The sequence below is a fragment of the Colobus angolensis genome, unplaced genomic scaffold, assembly GCF_000951035.1.
Source record: "Colobus angolensis palliatus isolate OR3802 unplaced genomic scaffold, Cang.pa_1.0 Scaffold111, whole genome shotgun sequence".
Classification (NCBI taxonomy): Eukaryota; Metazoa; Chordata; class Mammalia; order Primates; family Cercopithecidae; genus Colobus; species Colobus angolensis.
The window spans coordinates 2,406,890-2,434,431 of record NW_012112142.1 but is presented as its reverse complement, the minus strand read 5'-3'; the positions used below and the strand labels follow the sequence as shown (position 1 = coordinate 2,434,431).

Sequence of the window (27,542 nt, the reverse complement as noted above, 5' to 3'; positions counted from 1 at the left end):
CCACACCACTTTATTAGTGTGGATTACTTCTTAATCCTATTGCCATTGTCAAGATTATATAATTAAACTCCCCTTTCACCTCTATTACTGTATGAATATATTACCAGCAGCAAGAATAGAAGCAAAATAAAGGAAGAAATGGGTAAAATAAAGGAAGGAAAAGACTACAGAATAGCAGTATTTACCTTACTCTGCACTCGCACCAATTAATTTTATTTTACTTTACAGAGAGGTTTACAGTTATCAGAGAAGATACCGTCTTCTCTTTTTGCTTTTCATTACCAAGTGGCATAGTAGCACAGGTTGCAGATATGTTACCAAATGCAAGATTTTTAATGCCTTTTCTCTTAAAATTATCAAAATGGAAAACTATGTAATTTTCACCTATTGAAATTATAGAACCTTTCAGACTTCCTTGAGGGACACAGCCACAGGTATTAAAGTAAAAAAGCCATTTAATGAATGACTAAAATTTCTGGTTAAACAAGAGAATTTTTCCCATAAGGGATGTAAAACTGAGAATCTGCAGAGTGCAAATCAAAATTCCTACATCAGGCAAAATATGTGAATGTTGTGAAAAGCCATGGCATTCTCAGAATTGATTTGAGAGAGTTACATGCATATACAGCATGTTCACTAAGACCTGTATATCAAAGCAAATAGCTTCTCTCCCTCCAAGATTTATTTACCAAAAAAAAAAAAACAAAAAAACAAAAAAAAAAAACAAAAAACAAACCTGGCAGAATTTTACCTATAGCGCTAATTTACAGAGATTTGGTAACTCCTACGGGATAGGTGAAGCAATTTTGTTCTTTTGTTGCTGCTTTTAAACTTTTTTCTTTTTCAGTGAAAATTATTCATAAAAGAAAAAAATGAGGAGAGTAAGAAGACTGAACAGAATAGAAAAATAAAAGAGAAACTATAGAAGATAAGGGGGTAGTGTTTGAAATAACCAATTAATGCAATTGTGGGTATAAGCTTGGTAGTGCTAGTGGTCACAGCTGAAAAAGTAAGTAATTACATGCTTATTGTCCCAGAGGCAGCTGAAATATCTGCACAACCAACAAATTTACCAGTAAGATTCTCTAAATCTTTCTCATCCACGGATGACAGAGTATCATCATCGCCTTCCAGGAGGATCTCGTTTTCTGAGTTCTGATTTCCTAAAGCCTGACTCTTGATGGACTGTTTTCCTTTAGCAAGGATATCTTCATCTGTGGCTGAAATGAAAAGGAAACAAAGCTGTCCATCAGTTCTGGGAAGAGCACTTTGGCAGAGGGGTAGGGGCTTAGGTAAGGGTAGGTGGCCAAAGATGGTCAATCTTTTATACACAGAGTCAGCCACAGTGGAGAAAGTGATTGGGATGGCACACATGCTTGATCTGACAAACTTGATCCCCCAACCTAGTCTAATGTTACCCTAAACAAGCACCCTAATCCCATTAAATCTGACCCCTGCACTGCTCACCAAACCATTTATTTACTTATAGTTAGGGCAGGAGTGGGTTCAAAAGCAGTACTTTTTTTTTTGAAAATTCATTAATAGGAACAATCAAAACCCAGTTTTGGAAACAATATTTAACACCAAAAAATAAGGACTGATTCATCCCCCAAAATAATGTTATACTGACAAACATTTTGGAATGGTTGAGGAGTGGCTGTGGAGGAGAATCCAGAATTTAAAAGGGTTAAAACTAAGAGACATTCACAAGCCAGTGAGGATTTAGACCCAGATACTGAAGCCATATCTGACACTAGTAAGACTACAGCAGCTTCTTAAAGCTGCAATCCCTTCTTTATCCACCCTCCCTCCTTCCTTCCTTCACATTACCCTCATCCACATGTTCACACGTACACTCACTCCTCCGCCCTTTCGTCCCTTATACAAATATCCAGGAGCAAGGCGGTGTGGAAACTAAGTGAAAGCTCAAACACTACCTCCTCTGCATGTTTAAACTAAAGGGCTAAGGCACCCCAGGGGCAAACATAACAGAGAGCCCGGGATGAGAGGCATGTGGGGAAGGGGCCTCATGCGGCCTGAACTGGAGCAGCCTGTGGAGAGCAGCAGTACCAGACTCAGGCACTACGACAAGGCAGCAACTGCAGGCGGACGGAGGAAAAGAGAACACCACATCTAGAGAGAGAAGCAGCCCTGAGGAGCACCTACACTCAACAATGGGATCCGAAAGGAGAGCAGAGACACAACTGAAAGTGGAAAACCCTGAAATTCAAAACTGTGATTCAAAACCCACATCCTTCCACCTCCTGTTGTTTTGAGCAGCTTTCTCCTTAAGACAAGCAGGAAGGCAGATGCTAACTTTTGAACTGTGATTTGTAAAACTTCATATGTGTATCTTTTCCTAATCTTGTTTTTTTGAATAGTGTCATATAAGGGAAAGTTAAGAATCTTCACCTGACCCTCCTGGCTTCCAGCTAGATAAATCCCAGAGGTAAAGCACCTGATCTACCCAGGCTGCAGCTTTTGATATGAAAATCGGATGGCTAGGGTTTTTTGGGGGTTTTTTGTTTGTTTGTTTGTTTTTGTTTTTCCTCCACTGCAGCTTCTACCTAGGCATAAGGCCCAAACCCTAAAAAGGATAAAGCAGTCAATTTGCAGTAACATGACATATATATATATATAAAATTTATTCCAAATAAACTGCACATGTGTTGCCTGATTTGGCTGATCAAAGGTTCTTAGGGTTTGGTAAGTACATTTACAGATAAAGTTAAAGGTAAAAGTTTTTTTCTCATATTTATTGTGAATTCACCATGTATACCATTTAAATACAATACTTATAGTGCTACTTAAACATAGGAGTTTTCTATTTAATAAGAAGTCACGGAAGGAGCTTTCTATATTTACCTTTAAATACACTTTAGGGGTAAATAAAATCTTTCATACCCACAGGCTGCATTGTAAGCTACACACATATGATGAGCTGGACATATGTTTGAAAAGATTACTTTAATGTATCTAACTAAAGTGGCTATATTTATTTTTTATTTAATTTTTTCAAGACAGGATCCTGCTCTATCACCCAGGCTGGAGTGCAAAAGCACAGTAACAGCTTACTGCAGCCTCTACCTCCTAGGCTCAAGCAATCCTCCCAGCTTAGCCTCCCAAGTGGCTGGGATCACAGGTGCTTGCCACCATGCCCAGCTAATTTTTTAATTTAACTTTTTGTAGAGATGAGGTCTTCCCATGTTGCCCAGGCTGATCTTGAACTACTGGGCTCAAGCAATCCTACCACCTCAGCCTCTCAAAGTTGCTGGGATTACAGGCATGAGTCATCTCACCTGGCCTATTGTTTTTAAATGCTAAAAAGAAATATACTTAAAATTAACCAATAATTTTTAGAAAAACAGAACTATGTTCTATAATCACTTACATTTCAAGTATTTATAGTTCCTTACTCTAAAATCAGAAACACTGCCCTGAGGCTAAGCAAGATCTTTTGCAATTTGCTATCAATTTTATTAAAAATATATTGGCCACTGAGAAATGCAAATGAAGCACCATCTTCTAAATGTTTTTATAAAGTAAATTATAATAAATTATTATTTGCCGGTTAGATTTTAGTGCAGAAACAGTATACCACATTCTTTTTATTTCTTGGATTTATAATTCCTTCTTCAAAGCAGAAATATTAATAATAAGGCTAATATTACATACCATTTTGCATGAGCCAGGGAGTGTTAAAAATACATAGTTAACTCATTTAATTCTCATAAACCTTCTGCTTATTTCTAATTTTAAGATAAGAAAGCAGGCTCAGAGAGGTTACGTAATTTGCCTAAGTTAACATGGCTTTTGACAATTAGAGTCAGGATTTAAAAACAGGCAGCACAGTGCCAGAATCTGGGCTCTTAACCACTATGCCATATTAGCTCTTAGATGAAAGAAAAAGAAAACAAAACAACCACAGTTCAAATATGAATGTGCATATAAATTTGTTTACTAATTCTTATGGTTCTCATAGTGAATTTTAAAAGGTTAAATCAGAATAATAATCAAGAACAAAAAATATTCATTTCCAAATCTAAAATTGATGAACATGCCAAACACATCAGAAACAACTAAACACCCTGCTCATTACTTCCTCTGATTATTGCCATACATGTCCTCAAGTACACCAAGCTTATGTGAAAGAAGAAGAAACCTCTTTAATCTGCAAACATTTACAAAACAATGAGAGTCCCCAGTGGCAATATGTAATGGTTTAAAATAGCTCAAAAAATAAATTCACATTCATTTAAATGACCACGAGAAATATAATTATCCCTTCCAATTGCAATTAAAAATTTTTTAAATATGTTCTAATCATGCTGCCTATATTAAAACACAGTAAGGCAACTTCTGAATTCAAGTTTCATTAAAACTTTTACATACTATAGGTGTACTGTATGCATACACACACCCACTTTAATTTATTTATTTACTTATTTTTACAAGCTGATTCTGGAATTGTTCAAGCTCCACTGAAAAACCTCTTGTCATGGAAAATATGCAGCTTACTGATATTTAGAATGGTTTTCCTGTAATTAACTCCCCCTTGAGGATTTTAAGTTAGCAGCAGTAAAATTACCAACAGTACTCTAATATGCACCACATGCGCTGGTGTTCAATTCTCAGTGGTCTAATAGCTTTCTGCTAAAGAACTTTAAAAAAAAATTAGAACAAAACTTTTCCAAGCATAAAATAAAGGATTATTATCATGTTTATATGTGCTGGGGAAAAGTATATTTTTAACTTTCATTTGCCTTATTCTCAACCAACCATTATAAACAAGTATTTTGATATCTTCTGTGAGTATATTCTACACTAGTCTAAAATTTAATTGGATGAAGTCAGAATATACTTTGGGTTCCATTTTAAAGCTCAATTCAGATATTTCTGGCTAGTAAAATTGTTACTAACGTGATCGCTGTTTAAATTTTTCATATCATTATTAAGAAATGCCTTTTATTCTAGTTTAATTTCACCTTTTATTCTAGTTTAATATTTATCCTAACTTAATACTTAAACTGCAATTGTTACATAAAATTGGAGAAATCTGTCAGAAATGCTATCTTTAAAAACGATTTGATTCACTGAGGCTAAGAACAATGAAAGGCCTAAGAGAGAGAGGCTGGTCCTCAAAATGTAAAATTCAAGTTCTTCAGAGCTAACTCTGGACATGAGTTGATTTATCTATCCAATACAAAACAAGTAAGTAGAATTAAAATATAAAAAGAGCAAAAACACACAAAACTGTTCCACCTTTGATAAAAATCCTTTTTAACATCTACTGAGCAAGTGAACTGGAATCATCAATAGTCTATATTAAAGTAAAAAGTTTATACTTTACGAATTAGTCATTTTTTAAAAAGACTACTATTGGAATAACAAAGTGTCTTTGAACATACATAAAATAAAAATGGGTATCTACTTAGTGTGATGTGAAGCACACACCATAACAATATTCTGAACAGGACACATAAAGAATATCTTATAATCAACTATTGTTCTAAACTAATTGATTCCCCTCTATAGTTTATGCCATGTCCATAGCATTCCAACTCAGGTAAATTGGCTCTGGAAAAATTCATGAAACTACAAAGGATAATTAGGAGAATAAGCCAGGTGCATCTTGTAATAATCATGGGTTACCCAAAATTTTAGATGGAGAAGCTAGTATATGTTGATCCTAAAAAGGAAGCAACAGCATCTGGCATTATTGAAATTATGAGACAATGGCGTGATTTAAGATCTTTACATGATCTGTCATCCCTAGAAAACCAAATGAGTTACTTGTATCATTCCATATGCTTACAAGATACCTTTAAAATGATGTTAAATTCTCCTTATATATTCCTATTACAAAGCACATTCTCTACAAAATAAAAATGTCTTGAATGCAATAGGATTCTCTGCTAAACTGTTTTAGCACCTGAATTAAAACCAATCTTTCTATCATTTAAAACACTTTTTACATGGCTTTAATTTGAATATAAAATTCCCATTATATTTAATAATGAATTTTAGAGGACAGCACAGCACACTGATGAAAATCTGGGTTTCAGTCCGTTAACCTGGGCTTTTTAGTCCTTTATCTACCAAAAATCATACTGGCCCTTTGTTTCCTCAGTTTCCTTATCTGTAAAGAATAAAGTTAGACTAGATGTTAGCCTTAGGTTCCTTCTACATCTAAAATGCTCTGATAATAAATAACTGCTAACCTGGGCTCTGGCATTAGGAAAATGTTACAAATCATTGCTACTAATTTCTAATAAATTTTAAAACTATAAAACGGAAGAAAATGCCCTCAAGAATAAAATGCCCAGCTTTGCTTGAGCTGCTAATTTCCATAAAGAATATTTAATCATAAGAGGAAGTATTAATTTTAATTTAAAAATATGACTCAGTTTCTGCAAAGTTAAAGAAATCTCCCATTACAACATGACTTTTATAAATAACCACTTTGGAGGGTCTCTGTTTGAAAAATTACCTAAAGCTTTTTTCCCCAAGCAAGTTAATGTGAACTTGGGAAGGGCAATTAAATTGTCAGAATTAAAAAATTTGTTTTTAACTAGAAGGTAGCCAGAAGTAGAGTCATGGGGCTGGTATTGATCGCCCAAACAGAGAACATCACTCTTCAGGTATTTACTCTGCCACCTTTACACTAGAGGCTTTCCTTCAAATCAAATCAATCTATAAAAAAGATGGCTCTTACTACTAAAATACATAACTGATCTCCAATGGCACATCTATTTAGATATCTTCCTTTGATAATGATAATGCAGTTCGTGGTGTTCGAAGATTCTGCATTTTTAAAATGTCCTATCTCCTTAGTTAAATTATAAATAAAAGTGAGGAGTCATAAAAATATAAGACTGACATACTATGCTCATTAATATCTATTTTAAACATTTAAATTCAACATTGAAGCATGGTATTTATCCATGTTAAAGTCTGTAATTTCAACGGCTTTTGGATCACATTAACAATTTTGTTTTGCATACTTAATTCTTAATTAGTTTATTTTGATTAGCTTCTTTAATACTCTAAAATTTTTAGACACCAAATTAAAATTGAATGTCACTATAAAATATTTAATAAACCAGTAAAAAATTAAGCTCTTTGTTTACAGAATATATTAGCATAAATTATGCTGACATCAAACAATACCATAATACAATCTGTGTGCTGAATTTATTTCTTTATTATTTAAAATTAAATAAACATGAAGTAGGATTAGAATTAGTTTTTTTTCAAAAAATGTTATATTAAATATGATATATCCCTGAAATTGTAAGACAACTGAAGAATCTCCTACACATTCAGATTTTTAAACATATATTTCAAACCCAAGTTTTGTTTTGCTTTGGAGTGTGACAATAATTATAAAATTACTATAAAATTTTACTCAATGCTTACCTTTGCTGTTCTCTCTCAATTTAAAAATGCACAATAAAACAGATAATTAATTAACACTGGATTAACCTTTCAATTACTATCAAGAGTAGTCAGAGTGAAATCTGCTTCTATACAAGTCAAGAGTCTTAGATGATAGTAAAAACATGTTAATGAATTCTTTTTTGTCAAACATTATTGCAGATGCTTAGCATTAAAAAAAGCTGACAAAACAATATGATTTTAAAAGTTCAACAATTAAAATTTATTCATTCTTAAGAATCCTGTAATTCTTCAAAACGGTTAAATGTACTATTTTTGATAAGAATATATTTTAATAAATTCTGTATTAAATCTATACCACAAATTTTAAATTAAATTATTGATATCTAAGGATAAAAGGTTAATAGTCTATGTGCAGTTTTACAAAACAAATCATCCCCTTCCAGATATAAAAGGAAAATGTTTTCATGAAAACATATGGCCATGTATAGATCTCAGAACTCACAAATTACTGTAAATGATGGTTTAGAAGAGAGAAAAATAATTAAATTTCAAATTTTAAGTGGACATGGCAATAGAAAATTGCAAAACAAAAGTTCACTTTCTCAATGTAAGCATCATTAACCAAACAAAACCAGAAATCCCACCAAAAAAAAAACAAAAAAAGAAAAAAAAAACCTCTGAAATCTGTTATCACCACCTAAAACCTATATGAACTCTAAAAGCAAAAGTGGCCTAATTAAGTCTACATTTTATTTCTCTTTCTCCACCTCCTGTAGTTGAAGATGTAGGGCCATGAGACTATTATTGCTTTTAGATCACTTTGTTATTGACTATTCTCTGTATGATCATTTATTTTAAAGGACTGATGTCACATTTGGTGTTATATCTGATGACATATTGTGGACATTTTCTTCTAGAAATGGCTCTTTAAGGCTAAGGGCAAGAGGTTAAGCTGCCTGACTGAGGCCAAACCTAAGATTACAGATTTTTAATCTAAATTCGTAATATCCTTATTGAATATAAATTAACATTTATTTTGTATACTACATATTTCCATTTAACCACAAGCTGCTGCATGTTAAAAAAAAAAACCCTGAAAAAGGAAAATTAAAAGTATTTCTGATCTTATTAAAAACCAATTTACATTTTACAAAATCAGAATAATTTTAACATGGGGTGAAGCATTTCCCCTTTATCTTAATTGACTTTCAAAAATCATAAAATAAGTGAAATTTTATGACACAAATATATACTATTAAATCCAAAGGACCTTACTTTTTCAAATTTACTTATCAGACTGTTACCTAAACTGAATCATAGTCATATGCATTGTAACAAAAAAGGAAAAATGTTTTGTTAAGCTCTGATAACAAAATAATACAGAATAGGAACATATGAAAATAATGTTTATTCTCTTTTTCCATGAGCCATCTGTCATAACCATCTACATATCAAGGCTCAGAAAGTATCTAGGCACTTGGACATTTATTATTATCTTTCTCACTTCATGATCTCATGCTAAAATACCATGACTGGGGGAAAACCATGTATACACAACAGAACCTAGAAACTTATCTGGTTTGAAAATGCTGTCTTCCTGATATTCATGGATTTAAGGCATGCCTCCTGGATTCGTTTACTCAAAGCTGAACGTGTCGCTTAAAAGGAGACATATTTAATCTTTGTACTCTGAAACAAAGGGTCTATGTTAAGTAAGTTTTGTACGTGTAACGTAATAAATAAATATATTTGACACCATAATTTAATAGGACTCTATAGTAACTATAAAAATTTAACTTCTCTTTCTGGTATGAATAACCATGAAATGTGGTGTTGGACCATTTTACAGTGCCTTGTAATAATGAAGTTATGCTCTTCATTACCAAGTCCTGTACCTGCTGCTATTGGCAAGGAATGGTTTATACACTGACCATGTTCCACGGCTGTTTTTAGTGTCGCTTCAGGATGTGTCGATCCTAGAGGGTTACGCACAAATCGTCGCCGGCGCCGCAAGTCATCTTCCCAGTAGTCAAGGCGCCAGAACTCACGAGGACGACTACAATGAAACAGAGAAGCCACATATGTTAGCAATTATCAAACAGCGTGGTAGCACTGAATTTCTGCATAAAGCTCTCCTTGTTTGCTCTGCCTTTTTTTCCCTCTCCTTCCACTTAATTCTCCCTCCATCTCACACTCCCCTTTCTGCAATCTTTAACTTAGGTATGTCCTTGAAAATAACAATATCACCTTCTAGTCTAAGGAACTCCTTTTCCTTTTCTTGGAAGGTGAAATGAGCACTAAATACATCATTTTGAAATGAATTGCTGACAGTGTGATCAGTTTCCCCACACTCTAGTGGCATGTGCTCTGATTTCAGCCTCATTTCAGCCTCAGCAGGGCACCTTTCTCTGTAGCTGCATTTATAAACCAGAATAGGGAAAAGGCTATTATAAATATGGTATAGCATTACCTATATTAATCAAAGTCCGTCCCCCTTCATTTTTCTTCCTAATTTGTGCCTTTTTGCACAAGGTCAGTAAATCATACCATGAATTCTTGGTCCGGAAAGTGTTAACTTTAATGAATATCTCAGTTACATGGTTATGTATGTGATAATAAAATATTACTCTGTTTAGATGTGCAGGAATTTAATTAAAATAATCTCTTAAAATATTCATTACATTTAGCCCCTGAGGCTTAGAACAACACAAGAAAATGCATTTCTTTTCCATTTACTGTTTTTAAATAAACCATTCCTGTGGAGTGAAATAGCAATCTATTTTCAAGCAAATCAGATTGGATTTCTGTTTTATGTACTCTGTTTTTATATTTAATTAAAAACTACATGCTATATGATGTGCAATAATTGCTATATCAAAAGCATACTTTTGGAAATGTATTTTTTAAAAAAAAGGTTTGCTCATTTCAAATTCTATATTTTTCCCTATTACATAGACATTTTATATGGCAATATATAAATGTCAGTTTCCTCTCTTGTTAACTAATCATGATCTAGCATGCTGGAAAAATATTTTATAATGAAAATACTGAAGTTTTTTCAGTTATAGTAAGAAAAAATCTCTGTAGAATATATTAATTCAATGAAGATATACAGCCTGAACACCTGTAAGTTTCAATAATGAATTAAAAAATTATTCATAATCAAAACTTCTTCAGGAATGACTAATACAAAATACAATCTTACTTATATTTCATGAGCTAATAAAATTGCATCTGTCAGCTTTGACAAATTAGTAGTCTTGATCAACTGACAGTCCCAAAATACCCAAGTAAAAGTTACCTTTATTTGATGTTTTAAAGATGTTATCTTTAAAAATTCAAAATAGGTTTTTAAGTAAATACTTTTATCAATTAAAAAGCATCTTGTATTAATAAAAAGCATAAATAAACAGTACATTATTTAAAGAAAATTTTTTTAAAACAGTAGAGACTGATCTCTGAAAATGCTGAAAGGATAAGAACGTCAAATATTTCCTTTGTTGATTTTGGTCAGGAGAAGGAGATATAATGTAATCAAAATGTAATACAAAAAAAGTATAAGAATGACAGTTCTCAAAAAGGAAAAATTAAAAAGCTATTATTATATACTTATTCATTATTCTGTCTAAATTTGAAATAAAACCACGATATTATTTAAAAATAAATAAATAACCACAAAATATACACACAATCAAAAGACAACAGTTGTTTTAATTCAATTAATAAAATGAAATTCTCCTTAGGTGAGAAGGAAAAAGGCAGTAGTACACAGATGGCTATGTGTAGGGCTTTGATAGTCATGGAGCTTGGATAGGCACTTCATCATTCTGCCTACCTACATTTATCTGTGAAAATTATTATCAAATATCAGCCAGGATGCAGTCGTGAATCACTGGCTGCTCCTTGTCTTCAGGGGAATGATACAATGAGGTTCTATTCATCAGTGCGGCAATCGGCACAAGTAATTAGTTCCCTAGACTGAGATCTCCTACAAAGCCTATTTCAGTCAGCACCACAAACATATGACGATGTAAAGCTAATGAAAGCTGTTCAAATTTGTTAACCTTTTCTGCCATCAATCCTTCTAATACGCTATGCTTCAGTATTATGCAAAGGTAGTAAATTATTAATTTGTCATACATCCATCCTTCTACATTTTGAGTCAAATTAAATGATGTCATTCTTCTTGATAACAATTAAAATTATAAGAGATGTTAAGCTGCTATGATAAAATTATGACTAAATTAGGTAACAATAGATTCTCCTATAATGCACCATAGTGAAGTCATATTCAATGGCTATTAAGCTTATGCACAATAACTTTTATCACACAGCAGAAAAACCAGAGGAATTACAAAATTATTCACAAATTATCAAGTAACTCAAAGATAATATCTATAGGAAAAATAACCAAAATTAGGAGGAGAAAAACGATAATATTTATTTTTATACCTTGACACTAACAAAAAATGGTCAAAATGGTGACATTTGGCTAAAACAAAAATACCAATACATCAGGGAAGTGAGAATTTGTTCAAATAGAAATGAAAGTTAAGTTTCATTTCTGCTAACTATATATATATGTGTGTGTGTGTGTGCGCGCGCACACACATACTGTCTTCAAATATATTCTATCAATTTTTTTTCTTTTTTGTTTGTTTGTTTTTTTTTTTTGAGACGGAGTCTCACTCTGTCACTCAGGCTGGAGTGCGGTGGCGTGATCTCGACTCACTGCAAGCTCCGCCTGCCAGGTTCACACCATTCTCCTGCCTCAGCCTTCCGAGTAGCTGGGACTACAGGCGCCTGCCATCACGCCCAGCTAATTTTTTGTGTTTTTAATAGAGACAGAGTTTCACCGTGTTAGCCAAGATGGTGTCAATCTCCTGACCTCATGATCCACCCACCTCGGCCTACCAAAGTGTTAGGATTACAGGCTTGAGGCACTGCACCCAGCCTATTCTATCAATCATTTTTTAAAATACTTAAAAAAGGTCCAAATGGAATAAAAGACTCTGTAATACCTCAGCATGTTAATTAATATTTACAATCTCCTGAAGCTATGTCACTTAAGGACTACTTTTTCCAACACAATCCAGTTACAACACAACTAAAAACAATCTGAAGACAAAGCAAATATCACTTAGTTCAGATCACAGATCTAGAAAGAATTATAAAAATGGTTTCAAAACACCAACAGTTTCAATATATTTTTTGAGAGTCTCTTCATATAAAGCACTGCTCCAGGTGATATAGGATACAAAGTTCTCATGTAATGTACTTATAATCAAACAGTTAGCTATTAGTCTCATTTGAGAAAATAGCATTTATCATCCAATTTCAGATCGTGAAGGTAATACACGTTTTTGGAGAAAAGGCCACACACCCACTTATTTGAGATGAAGTTCATTACTAGCATGTTTAAAGTCATTTACATAGTAACAAATCTGGGTCTAAAGTACAATGTTTTGTTTCCCTAAGTCTGCTCCCTCCAACAACATATACTCTCAGTATAACGCTCTACCACACACACAAAAAAATGAGGCAGACTTTGTCATTTTTAAAACAGTATTATAAACGAGAATGTGTAGGTTTTGGTCTTCAACTTACTTTCTTCACTCTCATTTAAGAAATACTGTTCCCTACCCCGTCCCTTCCTCAAAAGCCTCATCTAGGGGAAAGAGGATACAAAATTGGCAAATTTATTGATTAACATAGTAATCCAACCCTCTTCCCAAGAGGTTATAAAGTAATTAAAAGATTATACATTTTTGTAGTTATCACCATGGTATGACCAGCAAAATTTAAAAGATTTCATGTATTCAGAAACAGATTGTTGACCAAATATAAGCATGGATAAGATGAGAAATCACTTATTCTGGGACCTTATAAGTACATATCTAGATCACATTATATACTTATACCTTTATATACCTATATCTATCCCCAAAAGTTATATTAATACTACACAATGCCCTTTCACAAACTTCACTCATATCCATTTCCACTAAGATACTCAAAATATTCAAAGGAAAGAGGTTAGCCTAAGTGTTAGATCTGGAAATACTATTTCCTTCAGAAGACATAAGACCTTCTCTACAAAGACGCCCTACTTAGGGCTCCTCTTAGGACACACTCTCCAGGTACTAAAGTCTTTGGTAGAACATAAGTCTTTAAAAAGTTATAGATGGCACTGAAGTTAAATACTATAATCTTTCTAAATTTTTTTTAATTTAGTCTTTTCGTTCTTTGGTCTAATTTCAGAGACTGAAGTTAAAATTACCAGATAAGTCTATTGGACTTTTCTAAGTATACGTCATCTAATTATGTTTCTACTTTTTAAAAAACTTTCATGTTATGTGTTTGTATATACACACCTTTAATACATCACTATAATCTACATAAAATAATATAAAGCAATGTCACAGGTTGTTTTTTCGTTTTTGTTTTTTTGAGATGGTAGAGTCTCTGTCACCCAGGCTGGAATGCAGTGGCCCAATCAGGGAACAGAACAAAGCTCACTGGGCTCAAAAGAGCCTCCTGCCTCATCCTCCCCAGTAACTGAGACTACAGATGCACACCACCATATCTGGTTATTTCTTTTTAATTTTCTTAGAGATGGGATCTTGCTATGTTGCCCAGGCTAGTTTCAAACTCTTGGCCTCAAATGATCCTCCTCCTTGAGTCACCTGACTATATGGGATTACAGGTACAAGCCACTGAGCTTGGCTGGCAATGCCACTTTAATACATAGAACATATGTTTTATGTTCTACAAGAACAGAATTTGATAGATTATTACATTTTTAGAAAGAAATATAACCCAAACATCAATAGATAGGCTACTTTTTCTATTTCCTAGGCCCATTATGGTTACTGATTTGATCAGGTAGAACAAATGAATAAGAATTAAACAAATGAGAATCATCTGGAAGAAGTAGAAGTATTAAAACAAAATCAAAAACTAAGGTACGATTCACATGTTTCCTCTAATAGTTAAATGATACAACTATACAAATCTGATTATTACTTTTCTCATGTTAATTGTAAGAATTTTAGGCTGGGCAGTGTGGCTAATGCTTATAATCCTAGAACTCAGGGAGGCTAAGAAAGGAAAATTGCTTGAGGCCAGGAGTTCGAAACCAGCCTGGGCAACATAGGAAGACCCTGGCTAAAAAAAAAAAAAAAAAATTAGACAGGTATGGTGGTGCATGCCTGTAGTTCTAGCTTCTTGGGAGGCTAAGGTGGGAAGATTTCTTGAGCTCAGAAGTTGGAGGTTGCTGTGAGCTATGATGATGACACTGAACTCCAGCCTGGCTGACAGAGGCAGAGCCTATCTCCAAAAAAAAGTAACTGTAAAGTTTAGATCTTTTGAAACCCAATTAGCCAGATAACATGGTATGAATGGCCAAACATTCTAATAAAATACCAATATATTTTTTAATAACAGTTATTTATTATTCACCTGAGCCAGCTGTGGGAATACAAGGATTATTACAATGTTGTCCCCAATCTCATGGAAAAGGCAGATGCAAAAACAAATAATAAGAATTCAGAAAAGGAACTGTAACAGAACAGAGCTCTACAACATGGCTATTAAAGTGCACAACTCCAGGGGGCACTTTTCACATCAAAATTTTTGTAAATAACATGCCCTGGAGTTATGCAACGCTTATTGTACATTACTAAATGCCACAGCCCAAGTGCTAGGAGAACACTCACTTTACCCACATATCCCCCAGCTCCCCTGCCCCACAGTTCAATGCTCAGGCTCCTTTCTTTCTCTGGAATCCCAAAGTTAAATCTAAACTTGGGAACAGGAAACAGAACAAAGGCCTTCAGACACTATCAGTGGCAGTTTCACAGTCAGTATTTCCCTGACGTAGGAAAAAGTGGTCATATTAGGAAGAGGCTTGGTTGTCAAAACACAAGCAAAATTCAATAAAAAGACTAAAATAATTAAGTACATAAGAGAAATATTAACATTTATTTAACTAAAGCCATTACGTTTACATCACTATATAAAAGTTGTTAACTTTCTGGACATTGCTGTATTAAAGCACAGTAGTTTCCAGAACAATGTTAATTATTAAAATCAGTGGTAGCTATGTAAATATCCCAATTATTCTACAACCTAAATGAACTGGCACCTATTATTTAATTAGTCAAATGTATGCATGTCTATCATCTCACTGGTTTTAGTGACATTTTAATGTAACTTAAATATAAGTCAATAAAAGTATATGAGTTTTAAACAGAAAACCTGTCATAACACAATCATACTAGAAGATTTTCCCATTTTCAATCTGGCCCACTTTCCTCTGGCAATACCTGATAAATCTGGATAACCTCAACAGAAGTCAGTAATAAATTCTTCTAGCTAAAGTTCCAAATCCTAGAAAATTTTAGCACTTCATATTTTTTTCTTAAATTTTCACACTGCCTGTTTTTTTAAACTCCTATATCTGACTAGCTTCTATTTCCATATTTTTAGATTAAAAATTCATGGTAGACATTAGTTATAACTTAAATACATGGTAACCCGTAAAAAGCAGTAAACATTTTCAGTGCACTGTCAGCTTGAAGATAAAAGCACTTAAGTTCTAGAAAGGTTTCACATTCTGTATAAATCTTAGTGAAATAATGTCCAGGTATTATAGGGTCTCATACAATATAAGAGAATGCTTTATCTCACAAACTGAAATCTATGGTGCCTTCATGAAGATAAAAAGAAAATTAACTAAAACCTCTGTTTACAAAGTACCAATTATAAATCAAGTGCAGTTGATCTATGCATTACGCTGTCTTAATGAAAAGGACAAACAAAAACAAAAACCCTTCAATTGTGTGGATTCTAGCAAAGAAGACATACACTAAAGCAGAATTCTTTCTTTATTGAGGCTTGACATGAAGATTTTATGTTACATTGACATGCTGGAGTACCTATAATTTATTTAATTACGTAAAATCAAATTTTACGTAGTTAGGAATTTCTGCATGTCACTATTCAATATACGTCTGTATTTTTTTTTAAAGCCATCTAGATACCCATCTTCAATTAATTATTAGTTTGGATATTTTGCAAAAATATGATTTTGCAACCAAGTTAATTATTCAAGAAATGATCCCGAGCTTTTCCTGTCTGTTGTTAGCCTGTTGACCATTTCTTTCTTCACTTAGAATTTTTACCAGGGATTGAGTAAAGTTATGAGACTATCAAAATCTGGTGTTATACTACCAGTTAAAGCTCTAACAAAAGAACCAGAAGCCTTAAAGCTCACCTCAGTCTCACTATTTAGACAAATCTATTACACTGTCCCCAAATACCTAATGTAAAAAAATTCACCAAACACTTGTTGAGTGCCACAATGTGTACCAAATTGTGGTACACACAAATGAATGATGCTGGGCTCAGCCCACATAGGACAATGGGGACAAGGAAATTATGCAATATAAAAAATAACAAGTTAAAATAGACTATATTACTTTAGGTTACTCTGTGCTACACACTGTTCTCTACTATATACAGTACCGCCAAGCCTCAACAACCCTGCCATGATTAAATACTGCTATTCTCATTTTAAAGGTGACGAAAGTAAGTTTTACCCATTGGTAGTAAATAATAAAGTCTATTGACATCTAAGCCAATGAGCTTTTCACTACATAGCATTTCCTCTTGAACATCTGATTCGTTACTATTATAGCTATGATCAAAGTACTAATTAACCCTGCCTGAGAGGACTGAGGATTTCATTAAGATTTAAATGAGGATCTGTTTTGTAAGTTCCATGAAGACAAGGGTTTATGCGTAATTCACTGACCAAGCAAAGTAACTGTTACAAAAGAATCACTTAATAAATAATTGATCAAAGAGTAAACTGATGACTTTTAAACAGAAACTTAAATGATAAACAGGAGTCTGCTGAACAACATGGAAAAGGCACTACAAGCCAAGAAATAGCATGGATAAAGGCATGGAAACATAAAAGGGCACTGTAATTTAAGGAAGTTTTGGTAAGAAATCACAGCTAGACAGTCTCAGGATGGCAAAAGCCAAGGTGAAAAACACAGGTTTAAAACCAGATTTCAAAAGGACCTGTATAGTTAACTAAAGTAACTACCTTTACATCCTAGTCTACAGAGACAGCATCAGGCTTTCACAACAGAGGTTTAATATGATCAGGCTTATATGCACATGGCGGCAACATACAGAATGTCTGGATTAAGGCAGTTAGGATGGACCCTAGAAGTGAAGGCTTGAAAGACATATCTGAGGTAGAATAGATAAGACTTCACACAATATTCAAATATGGAAGATGAGGAAAAAGATAATGAGAATGAAATCAAGGGTTGTAACAAGATGGAAGTTAGAAGATAAAGATGTTACTTAATTAAAATAAATACATGTTAAACAGGCCTGACTGGGAAAAATAATCACATCCTAGATGCCTAATAACATCTAGGCGGGTATTTCTAATAGGTAAGTAATGACCAAGCAAAGTAACTGTTACAAAAGAATCACTTAATAAATAATTGATCAAAGAGTAAACTGATGACTTTTAAACAGAAACTTAAATGATAAACAGGAGTCTGTTTATCATTAATTGATAAACAGGAGTCTGTTTATCATTAATTGATAAACAGGTAAGTAATATAACACTGGAATTTGAAAGACAAGAGGCCTGTGCTAGAGATTTAAAATAGGGAGATTGAAAAGGCATGGTGGCTCATGCCTGTAATCCTAGCACTTTGGGAGCCTGAGACAGGTGGATCACTTGAGCTCTAGAGTTCAAGACCAGCCCGGCCAACATGGCAAAACCCTCTCTCTACAAAAGATACAAAAATTAGGCAGACACGGTGGCTGACGCCTGTAATCCAAGCACTTTGGGAGGTTGAGGCAGGCGGATCATGAGGTCAGGAGTTCGAGACCAGCCTGGCCAACATGGTGAAACCCCATCTCTCCTAAAAATACAAAAATTAGCCAGGCATGGTGGCATGTGCCTGTAATCTCAGCTACTTGGGAGGCTGAGGCAGGAGAATTGCTTGAACCTTGGGAGGCAAAGGTCGCAGTGAGCTATGATCGCGCCACTGCACTCCAGCCTGGGTGACACAGAAAGACTCCGTCTCAGGAAGAGAAAAAAAAAAACAAGATACAAAAATTAGCCAGGTGTGGTGGTGCATGCCTGTAGTCCCAGCTACTTGGGAAGCAGAGGTGGGAGCATCACCTGAGTCCAAGAGGTTGAGGTTGCAGTGAGCCTAAATTGTGCCACTGCACTCCAGCACAGGTGACAGAGTGAGATCCTGTCTCAAAAAATATACAAGAAAATAGGGAGATTGATTAACCTTAGGAGTCAGCAGATTTAGTATTCATTTAACAAAAATGTACCGAGTGTTTATTGTAAGCCCAGGTATTGTGCTAGACTCAGAGAAGAGTCTATTGAAAGGACAGGAGAAAGATAGGGATGAATATTGCAGAAGAGAAAAGGATCAGTAAAAGAAACAGAGAAGTAAGTAACTGTGCCTTACAATCAGTAAGATAATGGGTGAACCAAAATAGAACAGTGCCAAAGACAAATGAGCAAAGATGTTTCAAAGCAATCAGTGGGTACCATTATTTAATTCTGCTTAAATATGCCCAAAAGGATGAAAAATGAACAGAAACCTTTGTTCATGTTTTCTGTTTTTAACAGCTTTATGACATATAATGTATATACCATAATGCTCACCTGTTTAAAATGAACAACTCAATGGTTTTTAGTATATTTACGGAGTTGTACAATCATCACCATAATCTAATTTGAAAACATTTTTATCACCCCAAAATGAAACCCCATACCCATTACCAGTCAGTCCGCATTTTCCCTTCCTCCCAGCTCCTGGCAATGCTTAGCCTACTTTCTTTCTCTACATATTTACCTATTCTGGACATTTTATATAAATGAAATCCATACAATATGTAGAATTGTGTGACTGGCTTCTTTCACTCAGCATAAAAGAATGAACTACTAATAAGTGCTACAACAAAGATGAACCTCAAAAACATGAGGTTCATCTATGTTGTAGCACTTATTAGTAGTTCATTCTTTTTATTGCTGAATCATATTTCATTGTGTCGATATGCTGCATTTTGATTATCCATTCATGTATTGACGAAAACTTGAGTTGTTTCCATTTTGTGGGGATCTTTGGGTTTTACAATAAGAAAATGGAAGTACTTGGTTAACTATCTAGCAATCACTTCTCTCCTCTGTCCTAATAACTGAATTACAATTTTGTTCAGATATCTATCACTTTTTAAATGTTTCTCTGACTTATGGAAAGCTGACCAAATTATGATAAATCCTGTCATTCTCAGCAGTTATTGGTTCAGGAATCCAGTTTTAAGAGGCTCACTGCATAAATTCTGCCTAGCAACCATTTTTCACCAATATGAAATGGAAACCTTCTATTCAGTGGTTGAGACAAGAGTTCTTTCTTTTTCCTGATGGTCTGAAGCAATGAAACGTGTAGACCCAGTTGCCGGCAGTCATAACGCATCCATGAGAGAAACCAGATTGGAAATAGTTTACACATCCAGGGACAGAGAACAGAAAGAGTTGCAGGAATATGGAGCTAGAAGTCTGCCCCAAAGCCTATACATACCTGTACTTCCACTTATAGGAGATATTATACTTCTTCATAATCTAGTTAAGTGAAGAAGTTCACGTGGTACAAGGTTTCTTATTACTCACCTTTGAAACCATCTAACAGATACATGGATTACTGGTGATGCTGTGAGCAATTTGATTACACTAGTTGGAAGGAAAAGCAGACAGTAGCACACTCATGCTTTGGTGGCAACAGCTGATACTGATTTCTTCTTCAAAAATTTTGACCATGAAAGGAATTAGAGAGCTAGGATGGTAGTTTAAAGAAGGTAAAGAACAGACTTAAGCATGTTTGCAGATGGAAAAGATGAAGTCCAAAGAATTCAAAGAAACTGAAGATGGCATTGGGGGTAGGAGGTGGGTAGCAGGAGCAGGGTCTGAGAAAGACAGAAGAAGTATGATTCCATAAAAAGATAACATGATGAACTTGGAAGTAACCAAGGTCATCTCTTTCCCTGTGGCAAAAATCCAAGGATGTAAGACTCTGTACTTTAATAAATTCAGGGCTGAAGAGAAAAAAAAACTAAAGGCCAGATTTTGACCTGATTATTTCTATTTTTTCTACTAAGTAGCAATTTTTTTACTGAAGAAAAGAATAGAGGGGGTAAAATTAGAAGAGGTGCCTTGGGGAATACAAAAGAAAGCTGACAAAGGAAAAGTTTAAGGATGATTAAATAGCTTATGAAGGTCCAGCTGAGTTTGGAAACCACTGAGGTAATGTAGCATCAATCTGCAGAATTGTGTGATTTTCCCATACCCCAACTCTGACCATACTTAGTAACCTGGGAGAAAGAGTAAAAACAGCAGCTGAGGCCAGGCATGGTGGCTCACACCTATAATATTATCCAGCACTTTGGGAGGCCAAGGCGGGTGGATCATGAGGTCAGGAGTTCGAGACCATCCTGGCCAACATGGCAAAACCCGGTCTCTACTAAAGATACAAAAAGTTATCTGGGCGTGGTGGTGTGTGCCTGTAATCCCAGCTACTCGGGAGGCTGAGGCAGGAGAATCGCTTGAGCCTGGGAGGCAGAGGTTGCAGTGAGCTGAGATCGCACTATTGCACTCCAGTCTGGGTGACAGGGTGAGACTCCATCACCAAAAAAAAAAAAAAAAAAGCAGTTGACCTGACTCATTCAAGATTTAGGACTGATTTGGTTGGCAGACCAAAATAAGGGAAGTTAAGGAAAATGAGTAGGCTAGTAAGAATCCCTGGGATGACTATGGGTGATAAATCCATGATCTTTCTGGATTTCAATAAAATAAATAACATAGGCTTTATAGACATTGACTCATTGGGAAATCAAATTTATCCTGCATCCCAAGCTACTTATATTGATGATAACTAATCAATATAACTGGCTTATGATGCAGTGTAAATTTGATTTTCCAATGAAACAATCAGTAATTCTGTTTAATCAATATATCCAGTCCCCTTATTTGCTGCTATTATGTTTTCAACTTGTACTAAAACACACCTAGAATAAAAGAATGGAGGATTATACTGGACTTGAAGACTTTCTTCAGTCTTCAAAAGTGATAGGATCACTAGCCAGGAGATGAGGATAGGGAGGAGAAGGTTGTTGTAAATAATCATGGGACTGAACAATCTATACGCAGAGACCATCTGAAGGCTTAGGGAGACAGGATCTCACTCTTTTAAGAAGTATATTACATTATGCTCCTGGAAAGAGGATGGGAACTAAAATTTACTGACTGCCAATAACGTATTAGGCATACTATTACGTATTTTACATGTGATCTCATTTAATTCTCAAAACAACCATATAAATTAGAGATATAACACCCATTTAACAGTTGAAGGATTGAGGCCCAGAAGGTGAGTGATTCAGTTGCTAAGAAATAGTGCTAGACCCTCCCATCTAGAACTATCCATTACCAAAATTTTTCCAGGCTACTTTGGCTAAGACATTCGTATTAGGTTCATTAATATACTTCTTATGACAGTTCATTATATTGGTATGAGTTTAAATATCTCTTTCATAAAGTGACGATTTAACTATAACCAAAACATTTTTATAAATTATATGAAAACCTATCAACACACATTTCAATAAAGAATAACTAGAAAATTCATAATTTTTCCAGCATTAGCAACACTCAAAATTCAAATAGCAAGACTATTAGACTAAGGGAAAAGAGTTACAAGGCTCTATCGCTTTTCAATGGATAAGTATAACTAAGTACTGTGTAGTGCCAGGTCAGCATTTGTAAGTAAGTAGCCTGGAAGCTATTAATATTAGAAATATTTTTAGTAACCCCATCACTTGCCCCAAATTTGGAAGAACTACATAAGCATCTACATGAAACAATCTCATATCCAAGAACCACTGCTTTGGCATACAGAACCTTTATTTCTACGTGCTCTCTATCTCTCTTTCTCTCTCTCTAAGACCCCCTCACTCTGTTGCCCAGGCTGGAGTGCAGTGGCACAGTCATGGTTCACTGCAACTTCAACATCACAGGCTCAGGTGATCCTCCAACCTCAGCCTCCTGAGTAGCTGGGACTACAGGCGCATGCCACCATGCCAGGGGAATTTTTGCATTTTTTGTAGAGATGGGGTTTCACCCTGTTGCCCAGGCTGTATTTCTCTCGAAGTCAAGTCCTATATCACGTTTGTTGCTGTTCTTCTTAAGATACTTTGAAAGTAATAGGAAGACAAGAAAAGAGCAAAAAAAAAAAAAAAATTAACCCTCCATAGTATAACATTTTGATCTTTAAATAAATAATTTTAAAAAGTTTACATGAAGAAAAACCCAGCATAATCCATCACTTCCTCTCTTCAAACCAAAACTCTCGGGAAAATACTGAGTAAATAACTGATTTTAACATAAAGGAAAAAAAAATATATATATATATACTGTGCTTTGCAACCTGGATAAATTAAAGCATTAGCAAAAGGTATGTGCTCTTTATCCACTGGGGAAAACAAGGCTTATTATGTTACATTTCCAGGTCTTTAAGACAGTTGGAAGCCGGTTCTCTGAATAGTTGCTGTCATCTCCGGGATACTTTCTAGTACTTTTCAATTTTGAAGCAATTATTCACATTCTAAAGTGATTTATTCTCCTCTCTTTCTTTGCTACATTTCATTTCTTCTGGTTCTCAATGACCATCTCTACTTTGGCTTAATTATATTCATTTACAAATATTTTCTGAGTACCTGCTACTATCTGGAAAGAACTGGTTGAGGTGCCTTAAGAAATATTCATATGAAGAAAACACAAGTCTCTAATTTCAAGGCACTTAAAATCTAATAAATGGGATAAAATAAGCAAACAAAAAATTACATGACATAAAATCCACACCATAAGAAAAGTAAAAACCCAATGCTATGGAAAGGCAAAGAAAAGAGTAATCACATTTGTTTTAAAGGGATCAAGAAGCTTTAAGGAGCAAGAGATTTTTGAGAAATATCCTTAAGAAGAGGCCAGTTTTCAACTGATACACAAAGAAGATGATGACATTTTAGGCTTTTAAGAGATCTTAAGTAAACGTATAGAGGTCTGAAAATTGGAAGCAGTCTCATTTAGCTGGCCCAACAGGAAATGAAATATGAAAGATAAGTTAGAGCCATAACATAAAAAAAAGGAATGAAAAACTAGTAAGTTTATATTTCACTCATTTACTCACTTGTTCATTTAATAAAAAACACATACTGAATACCAACAATGAGTAAAGATGGGAGATTCAGTCATTTGGTGATAGAAAGTCATTATCCTCAAGGATCTCAAAATCCAGTAAGAGAAACAGATATATGAAGAGATAATTACAATATATGCAAAAGGTACCTTAGGGACACAGTGGAAGGGCATTATGCAAAGTAATAGAAGGCTTCTTAGGAGACAGTAATCCACAAATTGAGTCAAAGAGTTAACAGATGTTAACCAGGAGAGTAAGAAAAGGAAAATCATTCTTTCTGAGGAAATAGCATTAGCAAAGCCAAACAAGTAAGAAACAACTGGGTATAAGCTAAACTTAAATGTTTCCAGAATTTTTGGAGAGGCATAAAGCAAGAAGTGCCCAAACAAGAGGCTATGGAGGGCAGGGGCCAGATCATGAAGAATCATTTTAGGAGTCTGGCTCCTGGTTTAAAACCTATGTGAGATTTTTTTCAGGCCTTACCATGGGCAGTTACCTGGCAGGCCTCATGGAGAAAAGCTATACTCCCCACATCAGACTTGATGTACAGCAAATGCTTCGCATCTCTGCAGGGAGTTGCAGCTAAGGTCTTAGGCCTCTCTGGCCAGTTATGCTCTTTGCACATTTACATTCCTAGCCCTGATGACTTCATTCTTAGGTCTGTATCTGAAACCTTGGCCTAAGATCCTCTGCAGGCATCTCTTCCTAGAACTCCTTACTCGGAGAGGAAGGGGAAACTCTGAAAACAGTATTCCCTACTCTGATTTAGACTGTTCCAAGACCACCCCGCTAGCCCTTCCTCTGACCTCATGGTCCATAAAACTACCAGTCTTTAGTTTCAAGTTCCTTCAACAATAAGATGACTCTCACATCTGCGCAGATCCACACTAACCCTTGAAAAGTATGCTATTCTATGGGGGGAAATAGAATGGGGAGTCAACCCCTTTCTTTGGCTTTAGGTTGCTAATATCATCATAGTAAATGATTAAAGGCTTACCCTTTCATTTTTGGCTTCTTAATTCAATTGGCTACTTCTACACCTGACAGTTCAACTCTCCCGCCTCAGCTTAGGCATGACCATGTCATGTTAAGGAGCTTGAGTTTTACCCTATAGCAATGGAGAGATATTGAAGAGTTTTAAGTAGGTATTATAACTGCAGAAAAATAGAAAAATTAGACTATAGGGAAGAAACATCTTAAATGAGGACACAAGAAAGTGAAAAAAGTAAGAAAGTTATTGGAATAAACAATATGTAATGAGGGTCTTCAATACTAATTTTTAAATTTCTATTTTTCAGATTTATCCTATCAAGATATTATTGAAATTTGCCTAAAATTGTCTATAATACAAGGTGGGCAATAAATATAAATGAATAAGAGCATGAAAGAAAAGCTCAAGCATACAGCCATTGTGTTCACAACAAAATAATTTCCAAATCATGTGATATACAAAGTTAATTAAACGTTACAAGGAAAAAGTAGACCTAGAATTGAAGTAGAGAGATCAAAGTCCTAAAGCTAAGAGTAGAGACGAAAAAAGAACATAGGAAAGGTCCAACAGATGATCTATCACTTCAGTACAGAAAGGACATACATGTAATCTACTCACATTCCACTCATCTCCCTGAGTCCTGTAATACTGCAAAAGAAATGTGTTCTCTGGCTGGGTAGCCATTTCCCAGCAAAACTTTAAACTATAGAAAGAGGCATGAAACTATGGTGATCAGCTGGCCATATCTGCGACAGATGACAATAGGTACCAAAAAGAAAACAGAAAAAAGGGACAGAAAATATAAGGGAGGTAATAGAGAACATGTTAACATCTCAAGTAAGATGCTTAGAAATAATTTTCTGAAAGCAACCTTTGAGCAAAGACTTGAAGGAGGTGAAGGTGTCGGTTATGCAGATATCTTAAAGGAAAAGGATTCCCGGCAGGGAAAACAGTAATACAAAGGCCCTCAGGTAGACACACTTGGTGAAACGATGGAACGTAGGAAGCTATTCTGGATATATAATGAGTAAGAGAATTAAGTAGAAATCAGTAGAAATCAAATCGTTTCTAAGAGGGCCAAATCATTTAAGTCTTTGTGTTATAACAAGAATTTGACTTGTATTCTCTGTGGAATGAGACATTAGAAGATTATAAGCAAAGAACTGATGAGACCTGACATGTTTTAACATGATCACTCTAGCTCCTGCAAAAGCCTGGCTGTGAGTGGAAAGGCTGTCCAGTTTATAGGCTTTTGCAATAATCCAGGAGAGAGAAGATGATGTCTGGGAACAAATAGCAGCAGTGGAAGTCATAAAAAGTCACTGAATTATGGATATATATTGAAGGTACAGTCAAAAGAATAAGCTAACAGATCATATATGGGATGTGAAAGGAGAGGAAGCAATGATATTACAAGTATTTTGATCTGAGAAAATAAAAGAATAGAACTGACACTGAGATTAAAGAGAATGTGAGAGGACCAGGTTTTAATAAAGAAAGTCTAAAATTTCGTTTTAAACATGTTTTATTCAGGATGCCTATTAGAAATCTGGGGAGAAAAGGGTTAACTATTCACCAAATACCTTTTCATCTTCTTCTTGGGCATACAACTAGACCATATTTCCCAATCTCCTTTGCAATTAAGTGTGGCCATATGACTGAGTTGTAGCCAGTGACATGCAAGCAGAAGTGATTGAGGCAAACTTCTAAATCCAGCCAATAAAACTTTCCACATACAACTGGCCATGCTCTATCACCTTTCACTGTTTTGATGTAGATGAATGTGGCACTCTTGGAAGACAAGTACCAAGGATAATGGAGCCATAAGATGAAGGAAATTATCCACCAGAAATATGTTATAAAATTTATATGAAACAGAAATTATGTTCTATTACAGTCAGACACCAACTGGGATTTGGAATCTATTCACTAAAGCAGTTACCACTGCTCAAATCAATATAGATACCCAAGCTGAGATACTCAGTAAATAACTGAATATAAGAGTGTAGAGTTCAAAGAAAAGAACCTGACAGGATATGTAATTTGAGAGACATTGATGAATAGTGTTTACATAATATAGGTGTGGACTGGCTCAGACTTTCAAGTAAGTGACCAAAGCTGGAGAAGAAAACAGAAAAGTAAAAGTACAAAGAATAAGGGCTGCACCAGCCCAACAATAAAGAGATTGAAAAGACAAGGAAGAACCAGCAAGGAATTTTGAAGAGAGGCCAGTAGTAAGAGGAAAACCTGTTTACTCATCTCATATTGGCGGTAAGAAAAAAACAAGAAAAATACAGTGTCCCAGAAACCAAATGAAAAAAAAATGTGTCAAGGAGAAAATAGTAATTAACCATATCAAATGGTACCAAAAAGTCAAGTAAGAGGACAATTGAGACTTGACTATTGGATTTATTTATTTATTCATTTATGTATTTAAAGACTAGTCAATGACTATTGGATTTAACAACAGTGATGCCTCTGGTGACCTCGAAAAGAACAGCTACAGTATATGGTGGGAAAAGAGCCTGAGTGAAGCAAGTTCAAGAGAGAATGGGAGAAGAGAAACTTAGCAAGTAGAAATAAATCTTTCAGTTATTCAACTGTAGTACAGAAGTCACTTATATCGTATACTGGATTTAGTACATTATAAACATTTCGGGGGAAAGCATGAATGCAAATAATCCAGCAAATGGTACTTTACGAATGCCATAGAATTTTACAGCATAAAGAGATTCTAGTAGACCCTGACACATCAGAAGAATACCCTAGATATAGAGAAATATAATTTGAAAAGATAAAAAGTCAAAATTACAAAGCCTGCAAACTTCTAAGGGTTCATTCATGTT

At 34.8% G+C, this 27,542-nt stretch overlaps 1 protein-coding gene across 1 annotated transcript in view; it reads right to left on the bottom strand.

Annotated features, from left to right (window-relative positions):
* LRBA (LPS-responsive vesicle trafficking, beach and anchor containing) overlaps nucleotides 1–27,542 on the bottom strand; it is a 785,611-nt gene that overhangs the window by 328,942 nt on the left and 429,127 nt on the right. Inside the window, exons 38-39 of the mRNA XM_011956584.1 lie at nucleotides 9,333–9,457; nucleotides 1,074–1,220 (exon numbers count right to left, since the gene is read on the bottom strand). Of these exons, the coding sequence (XP_011811974.1) occupies nucleotides 1,074–1,220; nucleotides 9,333–9,457 (272 nt within the window). The remainder of the gene's footprint in view (nucleotides 1–1,073; nucleotides 1,221–9,332; nucleotides 9,458–27,542) is intronic.